Source organism: Rhinichthys klamathensis, unplaced genomic scaffold (genome assembly GCF_029890125.1).
Source record: "Rhinichthys klamathensis goyatoka isolate OS25496 unplaced genomic scaffold, OSU_Roscu_1.1 h1tg000180l_1, whole genome shotgun sequence".
Classification (NCBI taxonomy): Eukaryota; Metazoa; Chordata; class Actinopteri; order Cypriniformes; family Leuciscidae; genus Rhinichthys; species Rhinichthys klamathensis.
In genome coordinates this window covers 3,688,828-3,704,483 of record NW_026606708.1, presented here as the reverse complement: position 1 = coordinate 3,704,483, position 15,656 = coordinate 3,688,828, and the positions used below count along the sequence as shown (strand labels likewise).

At 43.8% G+C, this 15,656-nt stretch overlaps 1 protein-coding gene across 1 annotated transcript; it reads left to right on the top strand.

Annotated features, from left to right (window-relative positions):
* The first annotated feature begins 7,097 nt into the window (after positions 1–7,097).
* On the top strand, positions 7,098–10,461 carry LOC130094528 (tumor necrosis factor receptor superfamily member 14-like). The gene is made up of 5 exons (XM_056260848.1): positions 7,098–7,227; positions 8,409–8,534; positions 8,659–8,814; positions 9,021–9,108; positions 10,443–10,461. Exons 1-5 carry the CDS (start codon positions 7,098–7,100, stop codon positions 10,459–10,461), a joined length of 519 nt encoding a protein of 172 aa, XP_056116823.1.
* Positions 10,462–15,656: the final 5,195 nt, after the last annotated feature.

Here is a 15,656-nt window from a genome sequence, read left to right as displayed (position 1 = left end):
GCCTTCGAATACGGCCTTCGGAGGACGCAGAATTGAATTGGGACAGCCTTCATCGCCCTGCGATGATGCAATCGGCATTCAAATGCGACCTTCGGAGGGTGCAGCCTTTGAATTGGGACGTCCTTCGTCGTGCCGCTGTGAATTTGAATCAGCCTTCAAATACGGCCAAGCGGCCTTCAAATACGGCCTTCGGAGGATGCAGCCTTCACATTGGGACACAGCTAGTGGCATGTGTCACTGACATTGAAATAGGCCTGACTGCAGAACCGCAGAACCATTACGTCATAACAGTCTGAGGACGACAGCGCCAGCCCGACAGTCTGAGGGCGGAAGTGGGCGCGGCAAGGCATTACGCTACTTCCGTGTTTTGGAATGTTTTAAAGTTTAAAACAACGTTATTATAAAGACTTTTTTAAACGATTTAATTGAATATATATATATATATATATATATATATATATATATATATATATAAATCAAATACTGTAGGCTATAAAAGATAAGAATTATGTTTTGTCCTATTAACAAAAGACAATAGTACTATTAACAAATGTTAATAGTTTTTTAAAAGTTAAAATTATACTTTATCCATTTGTTTTGTTGAGTCAAAAGATTAACAATATAAATTGAACAAAGCTTAAAAAAAACAAAAACAAAACAAAAAAACAATGAAACCAAAGCTTGAGCATTTGAACATATGATTTAATTGAAAATAATGTTTAATACTCAACCAACAATTTTTTTCATAGACCATACACAACAATGATATGACAGACTGAAAAAAACAAAAATGATTAATTTAAATAAAATGAGTTTTTTCCTCTGATATCAAAAGATCGTTATGTGCTCATAGGTGAAATAAAATACAATTAATGCAATTCTCATGGTCAGAAAATTTAACAAATGCTGTACAATACAATATAGGCTACGCCAACAACAAATTAAATTCTGTAGATCTAGAACAAAATAGTGTCATAATTCAGCTTAAGTAAGTTCAGTGTTGATTCATTTCTGTTGTAAAAAAGTTATTATTTCAGTTAATTAATCTATATAGCCATTCTGATGTCTTCGTCCAGCTCAGTTCAGTTCTCATATAATGGTGTCATTAGCCGCGTTTCCATTATACCCTTCAAATTGCGCAAATTGAAATTGCGAATTGAAAATACGCACAATGGAAACACGTCCATTTCGCAAAAACTCACGTTTATCGTAAACAAGTTTTTACGCTCGCATGAGGAAGTTTTTCAGGCAATTCGAAAAAGGAATATTTCGTAAAACTGCAATGGAAACAGGTTTTGCGCATTTACAGTCACCTAGAAGACGTGGTCCGTGTCCGCAAACAATAATAATAATTATCATCATTATTATAACATTTATTAGGCTACATATGTAGAATACGCTTTTATCCAAATAAAAGAACAAAGCAATTCGTCACATCTCATTCATAATAGGCTAAGATTATCACAAATAAACACAAGATTTTGACGCATATCCAAGTGTTTGTGCGAGTGTGGAGCGCGCACTTGATGACAGGGAGGCGCGGGCGCGAACACTTGCATTTTCCTATCAACAGTGGAAACAACTTAAAATACTCTATCATTTCTGGTCATACAGAAAATAATAATACATTATTCGCAACTACTTTTATTTGTGTAAACAAGAAAACGTTGTGCTTTTGTAAAATAAAATAAAACCATCAGGCGCGCTTTCATGATCTCCGTGAACTGGAGCTCGAGAACTGAAACAAAATATCGCCTCTGTAGGCTAAAGCTTGAAATGTACACTGATTTAGAAAATTTAAAAGTTAATTAATAAACAATTAAAATGCCTCGTTATTTTTTCAGACACATTTATTATAGCCTATAACTCGCCAATAAATCACCTTTCTGTAGGCTGTGGTTATATGGTTCTTCTCATTCAGCACTGCGGGAAAAACATAATTTCCAGGTTCTAATTTGGCCTTAGAAAACCAGTAAAAAAAAAAAATCGGATCAAACGTATTGTTGAATATTACCGGTAACTTAAAAAATACTTAGAGCCGGTTTGTATAAGCGTATAATGTTAAGTATGTTGCATCCATCAAAGATAGAACTTGTTGTTATCTTCTTCTTTTCCTTGTTCTGTTTATCTATGGTTCTGTGTGCTCCGCGTTAAACATGAACTCCGCCCACTTCCGGCATCAGACGGTTAGGCTGGCCCTGTCGTCCTCACACTGCTATGACGTTTGGTTCTGCGGTTCTGCAGTTGGTTAATATTGCTGACCATAGGCTTGTTTGAGATGAGCAAAATCTGCGCAGAACCGATCACCGGTGATCAGCGCGAGATGCATGCCGGTTAGAAATGTGTCCGAGTGCGGTCCGCCTTGCTCTGATGTCATGCTGACGTGTGTCAAAAAACTCTCGCGACCGCAAGGCGCACGTGTCGGATTCTGCAGTCGCGCGCAGTTGCTCTCCACCGACTGCGCTGATCAAAAGCATGATGGGAAACGACTTGCTGACGGCACAGCTTAATGCTCATTGGTTTAAACAACCGTGATGTATTGTTCTCTTTTAAAATGTTTGATTTTAAAACTTTGATATCATGTTTTATGTGTATAGATTATGTGTGGATATCCCCAAACTCTCTGACAGTGCGATCTATGTGATGTAATTTTAAAAAAAATAAAATAAAAATAAAAACACATATCTGTAAAGAAAAAAAATGATTCATAAACATATAGGCCTATTTAAAATGGAATTAAATAAGTACTTTGGGTGTCTTGTTCATTATATTTATTTTCATATTCAAGCAACAAAACTTAAAATACATCCAGTTTATTAGCAACACCGTGCACGAGTGTGAATCCCGCGATATCCGCCTTTGATCTCACAGGTGTCAGATCCACTGCGAGAAGAGCGATCTGTCCGGCTTGCCTGCGCTTTTTTCACTCCTCCTCTCACTGCAGCCGCCTACTCTCGACTACATTTCAGGCGAGGCAAGGCGCATCTCAAACAAGCCTATTGGCTGCGTCCCAGTCCAAAATTGTCATGCCCTTCACTTGCTAACTTCCCTCCGTCTTGTTCACTCGGATGTACGTCATTGCTTACGTTGCACGAGTGCCCACTTCTGGCGGAAACTGCAACTTTTGCAACAATTGGCTGAATTGGAACGTCCTAAGCCCTTGATCACTTGGAATCAGCTGTGGAGTTGATTTATTATTTACATTTTTTTTCCTTTAAGAATTTGTTTAATGCAGCATCCAAATGTATATAGGTGTGTTTGGGTTGTTTTAAATTAAAAATATATATAATTAATATATCAGAGTTGTTTGTGGTGGTGGTGATTAGACGAGATCTGCGGTGACGTCACAATTGTGTTACATTGTGGTATATGGAGCTGCCTGAAGTGTACATATGAAGTAGACTCGCTCCCTCTGTCAAAATCGAGGGAAAAGTGTCTGTCCATATAAACTTCCCTCGTCCACTTCATGAAGTGGAACGCACTTCAAAATGGCCGCAGGGATTCCCCTGAGGGGAAGTGCTTAGGGAAGTTCGCAAGTGCGTGTCTAAAAGTGGACTGGAACGCAGCCCCAATCGCGACACACTGACAGGACACCTGACTGACACCGAGTCGCGGAACATGTCACCGTGTGTTGTGACCATAGAGGGGTTTCACGACGCGTCATCAATCCGGAATTCGGCCATTTTGGAGGCACAGACCGTAAATAATGCCGCTGAACTGAATGGACTCGCAAATTTGGGTGATTATTGCTGCTAAAAAATGGTCGAGTTTTGGTCTGTACCAATCAGTCACATCGGGAAAAAACATGTTGAGTGCTATAGACTGTCAAAAGTTAAAAAAAAGAGTGCAAAAACTGATGAAAGAAGGCGTTTGTGGTTGAGAGAGGTACAGCATCAGCTACTGGCGCGCTGGACTACTGGAGGCTGGCATGTAGCCTACTGCTTTTTCCCCACGCTCGTCTGCGCCGGTTTCAGAAATAATAACGTTACTTTTCTGCTCGTCCGGCAATTTGCAACAACACAGCATTGTTTCGGCAGTGACTTTCAGCATGTTTCCTATAAATGACGTTTGCATTTTAAGACATACCACGCGAAATCCGATCGTTCAGACTGAGGCTGATGTCCTGATATGTGATTTGAATAGGATTTCAAACCACATATGGATGTAACTTGAAACGGATTTCATGTGCTTTTTTGGACTGACAATCTGAACGTATCCTATGTCGGGATAATAAATAGATGGAAGAATTGTTACGTGCTAGAGAAGCTAACTCGTTCGGATCTTTACCACATATTAACTTTAGTTTGTCAAAATGTTGCGCTCTCTCCTGCTTCCCAAGTCCTTCTCTATATGATTTCGCACCTACCATGTGTTTTTTCCGTGGTTTATTAGTGTAACAATGTGTTCAGTAGTACATAAACAGTGCAATCCATGCTGTTGTTTACATCCGAGTGCCTCCATAATGGCCGCGCATCCGGGTTACCGCCCAGAACGTGACGTTGGTGAAACCCCTCTATAGACATAATAAATACATAGACGCCCTATTGGCCGCTTTGGAACGTTGCTGCGATACGTCAACGGGTCCGCCATTTTGCGGAGGGCAAGACTGCGCTGTGAACAAATGTAAGTAAACGGGGGAGCTGCGTTTTTCTGGATAAAAACAAACTGTTTTTACATTTATCAACCGATTTCAGTGGTTTGTATGTGGTGTACAAAAAGTTCCATCTCTAGTTATTTAAAATCTCGATAGTTAGACTTGTAAAATATTTTTTTTTTAATAAAGAATGGTCAATTAAGCTCAGGCTTGTCATGTATCTGGCTTTTTATTCTTGGATAAGAATGGCGAAGACCCCCATACTGAGATATAATTAAAGTTTTCTTATTGTGGAAAAAGCATTTTCTGTGATTGACCAGATTTTAGCAATAACAAAGATAACTGATGGATCCTTTATAATAATACGTTATGGTACAACTACAGTGCAATGCAAATAGTAAATATAACATAAAGTGAGAAGTAATAGTAAATAGTTTAGTCAATAAAATAAACAAATAGTATACAGCAAATAAAATAGTAATGATTAGTATAATTATATAATATCATAAGTGCAATAATACAATCACAAAAATATTGATAATAGCATAGTTTATTAATAATACTATAATAATAGCAATAGAATAAGAAATATCAATTACAGAATATAAAAAATAAAAGATAAGTTAAATAGTGACTTTAATATTTAACTCTTTTTGTTAAATTTCAGTTTTATTGATCAGTATAACAGAAGTAGCTTCAGTCAAACATACAGCAGGATACAACGTTAAAATAGCCTAAATAGTTATGAAACTTCACTTTGCCCTCAGCCAAACGATTTACCAGGGAACCATTTATAGATTAATGAGACCAAAGATCGCCCGTTAGATATACACAAGACGAATAATATCTCATGTTTAACCACTAGACTACAGACATCCGAGTCAGCGGGAAAACTTCAGAAGCACTGGCCGAGGGACGGCTGTTCCAGGCGGGGTAGACGAGCGCTGAGCGCATCTTACAACTCCGAAAACGTCAGATCAAATTTTTAAATAGGCGCTATCTTTATAAACAAACCACATATTTGAGCTTTAAACAACTACATTTGTCGACTGAAAAACTATTTAAACTACATTTCGTGACACAATAACAGTAGTATTTTTAAATGTATCCTCTGAACGTTACTATTACTAATTAAATCATGACCAAATACAACCAAAAACAAACGTTCAGTCTTGCTTGTGAAAGGTAATTCCTCGAAAGCTGTTTTCAATTGTGTGGCGATGTGTACAGCCCCAAACAGCGCACAAAACATGCATTTTTCTCAATTCCCTGTATGAGAGGTATGGGAAAGTTGCCATCCCCAACATGGCGGCGCCGTTGACGTACGCTCCAGCGGCCAATAGGGCGTCTATGTATTTATTATGTCTATGGTTGTGACACCTCCAGTAGTGACTGACAGATTAATCGAGCACCTATCCTGACGTAATTGTGACTAATTGTGTGATATTTTAAATATCAATTAAACGCATTAAAGTCAGTAATATTTTTTCAAACGCGTTATTTGTGTCACGTCTGTATTTGATTGGTATGTGCCACTGAATGTTTTGTAATACCAGTGAGTGCTACTTTATATTGTTTATCTCGCAAAGTCACAAACTGCCCATTCTAGGAAAGACACGAAATAAATCTATCATGGGTCAGTACGAATAACGTATTAACAGTCGCGTCCATTACTGTAAACCTTTATATTTGCGTGATGCTGCACGGACGCACGCCAGTAGGTGTCAGTATGAGTGAGTGTAACACTGGCCAGTGCAAGATTCTCTGGCCACAATGAAAACCCAACCCTGCATATCTAATTTACTAATTAAATGCATATTTTTTGTTATTATTTTATTCTGTTCTCTGAGGCCAAGGCATCTCACATTAGTTTTACATGACTGTTTTTGCTCCCTCTGACCGTTAATAAAATAAATGGACCTTTTTTGCTGATCAACTTCTTTGCATGTGAAATTAGTAGCCTATGTTTTTGCTGCTCAGGTGGCCTTTTTGGATTATTGACATTTTTAGTTTTCAAACATACATGTTGACTTTGTTAAAGTGGTCATATCAGTATTCGATATACAAACAAGTCAGTGGCACATTTAAAGCAGGCCTCATAATGGTGCATAACACAGAGCATTAGCTATAACCATTTTATTTCAACTCTTTACAGAATTCAGCCGATTACTCTGCTTATTTAAGAGGAGTCATGCCGATTGTGAGGACTGAGGAGGAAGAAATGTCTGGTGAAGTGTTCTGCCAAAACATCTAAAGACTCCATCAAGCTAATGCTGATCATCTAAAGGCAGGCAGCCTGTCATCAGGATCTGAGATCACCTTTATATGCATATAAACACAGAACTAAAGCACCTCCCAGTCGACAGAAATGCCAAAGCATTCCGGCATCTAATCTACTATTTAATGTGAAGTTGTGAAAAAAAAAATAGGTTCATGAAGTCTGAGGGAGAATCGTTTTCCTTCACTTTTGAGTGGACTAAATAAACCTGCCTTGCATATGGACATGTTATTGTTAAGGACCATTATATCCATTGTTGGCATTGTCATGGTTGCTAATTTTGAGCTTTGTTTCTGTGGATGTGCCCGTGCTGAATATGAGATAAATGGAGAATGTTGCCCTATGTGTGCTCCCGGTACAGTAAAACATTTTTTATTTTGGGTTCTATACAGTAATGGCTGGAATACACTACACAACTTCACAGATTTTTGCCCTGATTTGCAGTCTAGAGAAGTTGATGCTAATAGACAAAAGTCAGAGCCGACTTGAAAATCATGTAGTGTGTTATTCTCAGTAGTTTAGTGTATGATGTCCAGTATTTCCTTGGTAACCATTTACAAAGTTGGCAAGTGTATGATGCCTTGTGTTTAAAAATCTGGTCATATTTTAAAAGTTGTGTATATACTACACCAGGGTTTCTCAAACCTGCCTTGGGGGGGTATTCCAGAAAGCATATATAACAAAAAGCATAAAGTCAAATATACCCAGAACTCTCGGTTAACCCAAACCTTAAAAAAAAAAAAAAATCCAAACCTTGCTTATTTGAGGTATCCAGGTTTCAAACCACAGTCTGGAGTAAGTTCATTAAACCCAGAGTATGAAACTCAGAGTTAACAATGAACACACAAAGACATTCTCAACTAAGCACAGAATCAAGGAGTCACCTGTAAAAAGAATGCCATGATATTACTTCTTTTTTTTTCTTTTGTTTGATGACGATTTACATTCTTAGTGCATAAAGCTACCCTTGGGGCAGTTGTGCAATCATTTTGAACAAACATTATATTATATGTGAACAAAAATTATGTTGTTTGTTTGATTATAATTCTTAATTTAAAAAATAAAGATTGAACTAAAAGTTTCTCGAGTACCATCAGCATTGCACATTTAGCTGATCTCCCTTATCTGACACACCGAATTCAGATCTTGCTGTCTCTACAAATGAGTTGATGAGTTGAATCATCAGTGTCGGCGAATTCATATAAGGACAGGTTTGAGAACCCCTGAATAATGTGTTCCGGCCTTAAGTAATGTTGTTAACCAATATAACACAGTAGGAATTTATAGATCCTAAAGAGTTTAAATAAAAATTGTAAAGTCAAAGTCCAACTTAAGTATGCTTTAAATGCCAGAAGCCCAAAGATGCACTGTTTTTAAAATTGTATTGCACAATGAACTCATTTAAATGATTAATTGCATTCATTGAAGCTGTTTTGGCTATGTCATAACTTATGTGTAAATGTTTTTGGCTGTAACCACACATCTGTATGACTAGAATTCAGCTGATCAAAGACATTTTACACTTTTTATTTTTAGGAAACCGTGTTTATTGGCATTGCACTGTGGATTCCAGTACAACTTGTGTAGCATGCCCTGCATCAACGTACACAGTGGAACCCAACAAACTCACGACATGTTTTTCCTGCACTGTGTGTGATGCGGGTGTGTGCCCAGTGATAAATGCAATAACTTATTATAAAGAGATATAAAACTAATAATGAAGTGCTGTCTTATGCATTAGCCTACAGTTAAGATATGATTAGGTGCTTTGTTTTTGTCTCCACAGTCCAAGGACTAAGAGTGCTAAAGGCCTGCACACGCTCTGCAGACACAATTTGTGAGCCACATGAAGGATTTCACTGCATTCAACCAAATAAACGGAGCTGTAAATTAGCTGTGGAACACTCTAAATGTAAACCTGGAAAATACATTAAACAAATAGGTGTGTGTGTGTATACTCAATTGTAGAATAATTTTCAATATTACTCATATAATTACTCATATTTAGTACAAGCTTTATTTTTCCCAGTATTGAACAATTTTGATTCAATTACTGAGGTAATATGTATTTTTTTTATAACCCCAGTAACCTTAGTATCAGCTTTGTTGACATTTTGTATCTCATTCAGGCTCTCAATATTTTTACAGGAACATCATTTGCTGATACTGTATGTGCTGACTGCACAGATGGCACTTATTCAAATGGATCTCTTATGGCCTGCCAACCACATTCAAAGTAAGTAGTGTGCACAGATTTACAAATATTAATTAAAGATTTCTCTAATAAGACTGGATATACTAATATTATTGAGTTAAACATTTTCAGATGTGAGATTAAGGGACTTACAGAAATAAAAGCAGGAACAACAACATCTGATGCTGAATGTGAGAAAGTGACTTCAGTTGGACTTATAGTTGGAGTTATAGTTCTTGTTGCTGTTTTGGTGCTTTTAATAGCATACATCATATACAAAAAACATAAAGCATGTCGGCCTAATGAACGTAAGAACTAAATTCTTATAATAAAATTACATTAAGTACTAATTTTAACATGTTAGTATTATTAGCATTATCAGTGTTAATACTTTTTATATTGTAGATGTCCATTACAAAATACCACAGCAAGCAACAGAGGATGATTCAGAATCAGTAAGTGAATATTTGACCAGTTCTTCTATATATTAAACATTTAAAATAGGATTATAATAGGAAACAGGTTGTACATTGTGGTGGAAAATTCAAACTGAATATTAAGAAAACCATGTTTTAATATTTGACCTTGTTTAACCTGCTAAATCTCTAAAAACCATGTTCTAAGACTTTCTGTATTTTACATGAATGTGTGTGTGTCGAACCCCTGACTGTGTGTATAAATAACAAATATGGGAAATGAAACTAGACAGATGACTAAGTTAGAACTTGTGATCAATGAAGTAATCGTCAAAACATATTCTTCTCTACCCAGTAACAGAAGAGACTGTAAATGAATAACCAATCAAATTAATGTCATTATGCCATACCTCCCTATTGTATAAAAACTGTTGTTTCCGTGTTTTCGGTGGGATTCTCAATGGAAATTGTCTGAGATCCTCCGGCCTTGTTTATTCTTGGGAGATTCTCTGAGAAATGCTCGAGAACTCCTGGCCGTAATAAAGAGCATTCAAGGGACATCTACTGAAGTCTGTCTGTCATTTAAGCTGCGCAGCAAAGGAGTTGTTAGGGAAAGGGAAAACTCGAAGCTAAGACGTCAACTGTGGACGTAAGAGAGCTTGAGTAGAGTAGTTTAGCAAACTCGAAGCTAAGACGTCAACTGTGGACGTAAGAGAGCTTGAGTAGAGTAGTTTAGAAAACTCGAAGCTAAGATGTCGACTGTAGACGCAAGAGAGCTTGAGTAGGGTAGGATTAGAAGAAAAACTCAGCGGTTGTCGATTGTAGACGCAGGGAGCTGGAGTATTACAGAGTGAGCATTTTAGGAGAAGCGGATAGTCAGGTTTTAGGTTAGCATTAGAAAAGAAAATCCATCACAACATAAAGCTTTATTTTGCTGAAATAATTTCTGTTTTTGTGCAGAAAGGACAGACTTCGTTGAACCTAGTTTGATAAACCAGAATTGGGTAAGAACCAACAGCTGATCACTAGGGCCTTATATAATGGTGCTGAAATGAAACCAGTTGTGTAGTTCTTCCTTTGAAAAAGTACTTGCTAGTAAAGGTCCTGACATTTTTTAATCTATGTCCCACAATCTCCAAATGACATCCAGTTCCTTTTTTATCACTGACTAAGCAACCAGTATGTTGCTGACAGTTTAAAACTGCCATACTGATAGTATTCGTTTGTTGCTCTTTGCTGCTCTAAGAACAGATTAAGTTCCCTTTCGTTGTCACTCTGAGTTCCGTCAGATGACGACGAATGGGGTTTCGCTTAGGAAGCCTATCGACTTCGAGTACTACAAAACGAGCCAATGGCAAAGAAATGCCATGGGTCTGCGGAATTTGCATAGCGTAACTAAAAGGAGAACGCTTAAAGGAGAACGCTGGCAGCAAATAGGCATGTTTTCGCTTCGGAGCCAAGAGCATCTCTTCACTCCGCAGCCATTTCTGACTTCACTCTACGAGACGAGCCACTCTCTCCGGTGTTGGTGTGACGGCGATCTGCAGCGAGTTCACATTGCCTGCTGATCTGTGCAGTGATCTGCCAATGAGTGTGTTTCTCCCTGCTTCAACATCGCAGAGTTTTTTTTCTCCTCTCACAAAAGAGCTCGCACGCGGCACGTCTTTTTAAAGACGGCTCGCCCGTGCATTTCTGGTTGCGGTCGACTCATTTCCGATTTTGATGGGCACATTCTCTGCTCTGCGTGCTTGGGCTTGATCACGTTAGAGCAGCGTTTGTGGATGACTCACGTTCTCCCCGCGGGAACGTGACCATCGCGTCATTACGGTCGAGACTCAATGATCTCGTTAGAGAGAGAGTCCCCTCATCCACACCCCGATCTAACACTCTCCACGTGAGGTGCTACTTCGGCTGGTGGCCAGGGTGACCTGAGGGTGTGAGTGTGGAACAAATCCGCCGACTGTTTGTCCGTGGACCACGCCCCCCTCTTTAGTGACGCAACCCGCGAGTGTTCAGGGGATTCCCCGGGTCTATTTTTGGATGCCCCGCGGGTTTCCCTTGACGCTCCAGAATCAGATCTGTTGTCCATCGCAGCATCACAGGGTGGGCTAGAACCTTCAGGAAGTGAAGATACGACAGTGCTGCCACTTTCGGGTGTGCATATGGCATTTGTCGAGTCAGATCCTGAGATGACGGCCATGCTTTCCCGGGCAGCTGCGAGCATCGGACTAGAGTGGAACCTTTCACCCTGTCCTGAGCGCTCGCTGCTGGGCGATTGGTTTTTGGGTGTGGCCGCTGGCTCATGTCGGCGTCCACTCCAATACCTTTCTTCCCGGATGTGCATCAGGAGATCTCGAAATCCTCGAAGACCCCCATGTCTTCCAGCGATCCCTCGTTGATCTCCTCCGCCCTTCCTTCCCTCGACGGGGCCGCTGCCCATGGGTACACTGGGGTCCCCCCGGTTGAACGCTCTGTTGCTATGCTACTGTGTCCTCAGAGTGCTTCCTCTCGGCGCGATCCTAAGCACCCGTCCGAAGCCTGTAGTTTTTCGTCTACACTTGTGGCGAATTCCTATAGCCCTACAGGACAGGCAGCCGCCTCACTGCATGCCATGGCCATTCTGCTGGTCTACCAGACCCAGATGCTCACGGATATGCACGAGGGCGGGACTGACCCAGGGCTCTTCAATGAGCTGCACGCCGCGACTGACCCTTGCTCTCCGAGCGACAAAAGTGGCCGTACGCTCCCTGGGTCAGGTGATGTCCACCAGTCTGTGGCTGAACCTGTCCGATGTGCAGGATGTCGGGCGGACCCATCTGCTTGACACCCTCATATCCCAGGTCGGCCTCCTCGGCGGTGTGGTTGAGGGCTTTGCCCAACAGTTCTCAACCGCCCATGAGCAGACTGAGGCTTATTCTGCGCCGACGGCCCGCCGTCCGCTCAGATCCCTCAATCTGCCCACCGCCGAAGGCGCCCTCCTGCGGCTCCCACCCCGCCCGTTCACCCGGGCTGGCTCTGGAAGCCGCAGGGGACGCCACAGCTCTCTCCAGCCCCGCCCCCCGCTATACGCCGGGTTAAGCGGCGCTCTTGAGATGGGCTCCTCAGAGATGGGACTCAGTTTTTTTCAGGAGCTGGTAGCAGGGCCACTCCTTTCCCTGGTGGAAGGCAGAGGAAGAATCCTTATTCTCAGAAAGAACTGACTCTCCCGTCTCTGAGCACACGGAGTTCTCGGATGACACGGTGCGCCGCCCCCGGGCCGTGCACCCCTCGTCCTCCTCTGTCCCAGAGCCGGATAACAGTACGCGCCGTCCCCGGACCGTGCCGCTCTCATCCTCCTCTGTCGCCAGACCCCTGGCAGAGCAGACCCCCGTGGAACGTTCGTCCTTCCCTGGTCTCCTCTGTCAGGACGCGGTCTATGACTGTACCCCCACACCGGGCCGCTATGCCGTCCACGTCTGGGTCAGCCATACCGCCTCGCTGCTCCACCGACGGGAAGTATGTGGTTCGCGTGACCCCGCTGGTACAGTTCTTGGGAGCCTGGCTAGAGCTTCCCAACCTGTCCCGCTGGGTCGCACGAACGATCAGGCTCGGCTACGCGATTCAGTTCGCACGGTCTCCTCCCCGCTTCAGGGGAGTCCGCTCCACTATGGTCGGTGGCAATGCCCCTATCATGAGAGCGGAGGTTGCTACCCTGCTGGCGAAGGGTGCGATCGAGACTGTCCCTCCAGCCGAAATGATGTCCGGGTTCTACAGCCCGTACTTCATTGTCCCGAAGAAAACCGGTGGGTTACGGCCAATCCTGGATCTGCGCGTTCTGAACCGCTCCCTTCACAGGCTGCCGTTCAAGATGCTCACCGCCAAACGCGTTTTCGAATGTGTGCGGCACCATGATTGGTTTGCAGCAATCGACCTGACGGACGCCTACTTTCATGTCTCCATCCTCCCTCGAGACAGACCGTTCCTGCGGTTTGCTTTTGAGGGGCAGCATATCAGTACGCAGTTCTCTCATTCGGGCTAGCCCTGTCTCCTCGCGTCTTCATGAAGGTCGTCGAGGCAGCCCTTGTTCCCCTCCGGGAACACGGGGTTCGCATTCTGAACTATCTTGACGACTGGCTGATCCTAGCTCACTCTCGAGATCAGCTTTGCGAACACAGGGACTTGGTGCTCCGCCATGTAGCCCGTCTGGGCCTTCGGGTCAACTGGGAGAAGAGCAAACTTCGCCCCGTGCAGAGGATCTCTTTTCTCGGTATGGAGATCGACTCGGTCGCCATGTCCGCGCAGCTTACGAGCGAGCGCGCGCAGTCACTGCTGACTTGCCTGAGACAGTTCGAGGGCAAGAGTGCGGTTCCACTGAAACTTTTTCAGAGGCTCCTGGCATATGGCGTCTGCAGCCGTGGCAACACCGCTCGGATTGCTGCATATGAGACCGCTTCAGCTTTGGCTTCGCGACCGAGTCCCGAGGTGGGCATGGCAACACGGCACTCTCCGAGTACCAGTTGATCCGACCTGCCGTCAGACCTTCACTCCGTGGTCGAACCTCAGTTTTCTACGGGCCGGAGTGCCCCTGGAACAAGATTCCCGGCATGTTGTTGTAACAACAGATGCCTCTACCACGGGCTGGGGTGCCATGTGCAATGGACGTGCTGCCGCGGGCTCCTGGACAGGACCCCACCGCCTATGGCACGTCAATTGCCTCGAGTTGCTGGCTGTACGTCTTGCTCTGCGCCGCTTCCGGGCCGTGCTCAAGAATCAACACGTACTAGTCCAATCAGACAATACCGCCACTGTAGCGTACATCAACCGTCAAGGTGGTCTGCGCTCCCGCCGTATGTCGCAACTCACCCGCCACCTCCTCATATGGAGTCAGAAGCATCTGAGGTCGCTTCGTGCCGTCTATATCCCCGGAGCCCTGAACTGTGCAGCCGACGAGCTCTCGCTGCTTCAGCCCCTCCCGGGAGACTGACGACTCCATTCCCAGTCGGTTCAGCTGATTTGGGACCAGTTCGGGGACGCACAGATAGATCTGTTTGCCTCTCACGACTCGACCCATTGAGCCCTGTATTATTCCCTGACCGAGGGCACGCTCGGCACGGATGCACTGGCGCACAGCTGGCCGCGGGGCCGCAAATATGCGTTTCCCCCAGTGAGCCTTCTTGCGCAGACCCTGCGCAAGGTCAGGGAGGACGAGGAGGAGGTCATTCTGGTCGCGCCGTACTGGCCCACCCGGACCTGGTTCTCCGAACTCATACTCCTCGCGACAGCACCTCCTTGGCCGATTCCCCTGAGGAAGGACCTCCTTTCTCAGGGACGGGGCACCCTATGGCACCCTCGTCCCGATCTCTGGAACCTCCACGTGTGGCTCCTGGACGGGACGAGGCAGGTTTGAGTACCCTACCACCAGCGGTGGTGGCTACCATCACTTCCGCTAGAGCGTCGTCCACGAGACACGTCTACGCGTTGAAGTGGAACCTCTTCGTCAACTGGTGCTCTTCTCACCGAGAAGACCCCCGGAGATGTTCGATCAGTGTTGTGCTTTCCTTTCTTCAAGAAGGGTTGGAGCGAAGGCTGTCTCCCTCCACCCTCAAGGTCTATGTCGCCACCATTGCCGCACATCATGACCCAATAGAAGGTAAGTCTGTGGGGAAACACGACCTGATCATCAGGTTCCTGAGAGGAGCGAGGAGACTGAATCCTCCTCGTCCTCCTCTCGTACCCTCTTGGGACCTCGCAGTGGTCTTAACTGCCCTGTGCAATGCTCCATTTGAGCCTTTGCAATCGGTCGAGCTTAACTTCCTGTCAATTAAGACAGCGCTTCTGATTGCATTGGCCTCCATCAAGAGGGTAGGGGACCTGCACGCATACTCCGTTGACGAAGCGTGCCTGGAATTCGGGCCGGCTTACTCTCACGTGATCCTGAGACCCCGGCCTGGATATGTGCCCAAGGTTCCTACCACTCCCTTCCGGGACCAGGTGGTGAACCTGCAAGCGCTGCCCCCGGAGGAGGCAGACCCAGCCTTGGCACTGCTCTGTTCAGTACGTGCTCTTCGCATCTATGTAGACAGAACGCAGTGTTTCATGACCTCAGACCAGCTCTTTGTCTGTTATGGTAGGAAGCTGAAGGGAAAGGCTCTCTCCAAGCAAAGGTTGTCTCACTGGATAGTGGACGCCATTGCT

What these genes read in the sequence shown, in the direction of transcription:
- LOC130094528 (XM_056260848.1), top strand. Translation starts at nt 7,098, where the DNA reads ATGTTATTGTTAAGGACCATTATATCCATTGTTGGCATTGTCATGGTT. An exon ending in TTGCCCTATGTGTGCTCCCG is followed by an intron (nt 7,228 to 8,408) that starts GTACAGTAAAAC and finishes TTTTATTTTTAG; the next exon opens with GAAACCGTGTTTATTGGCAT. An exon ending in CTGCACTGTGTGTGATGCGG is followed by an intron (nt 8,535 to 8,658) that starts GTGTGTGCCCAG and finishes TTGTCTCCACAG; the next exon opens with TCCAAGGACTAAGAGTGCTA.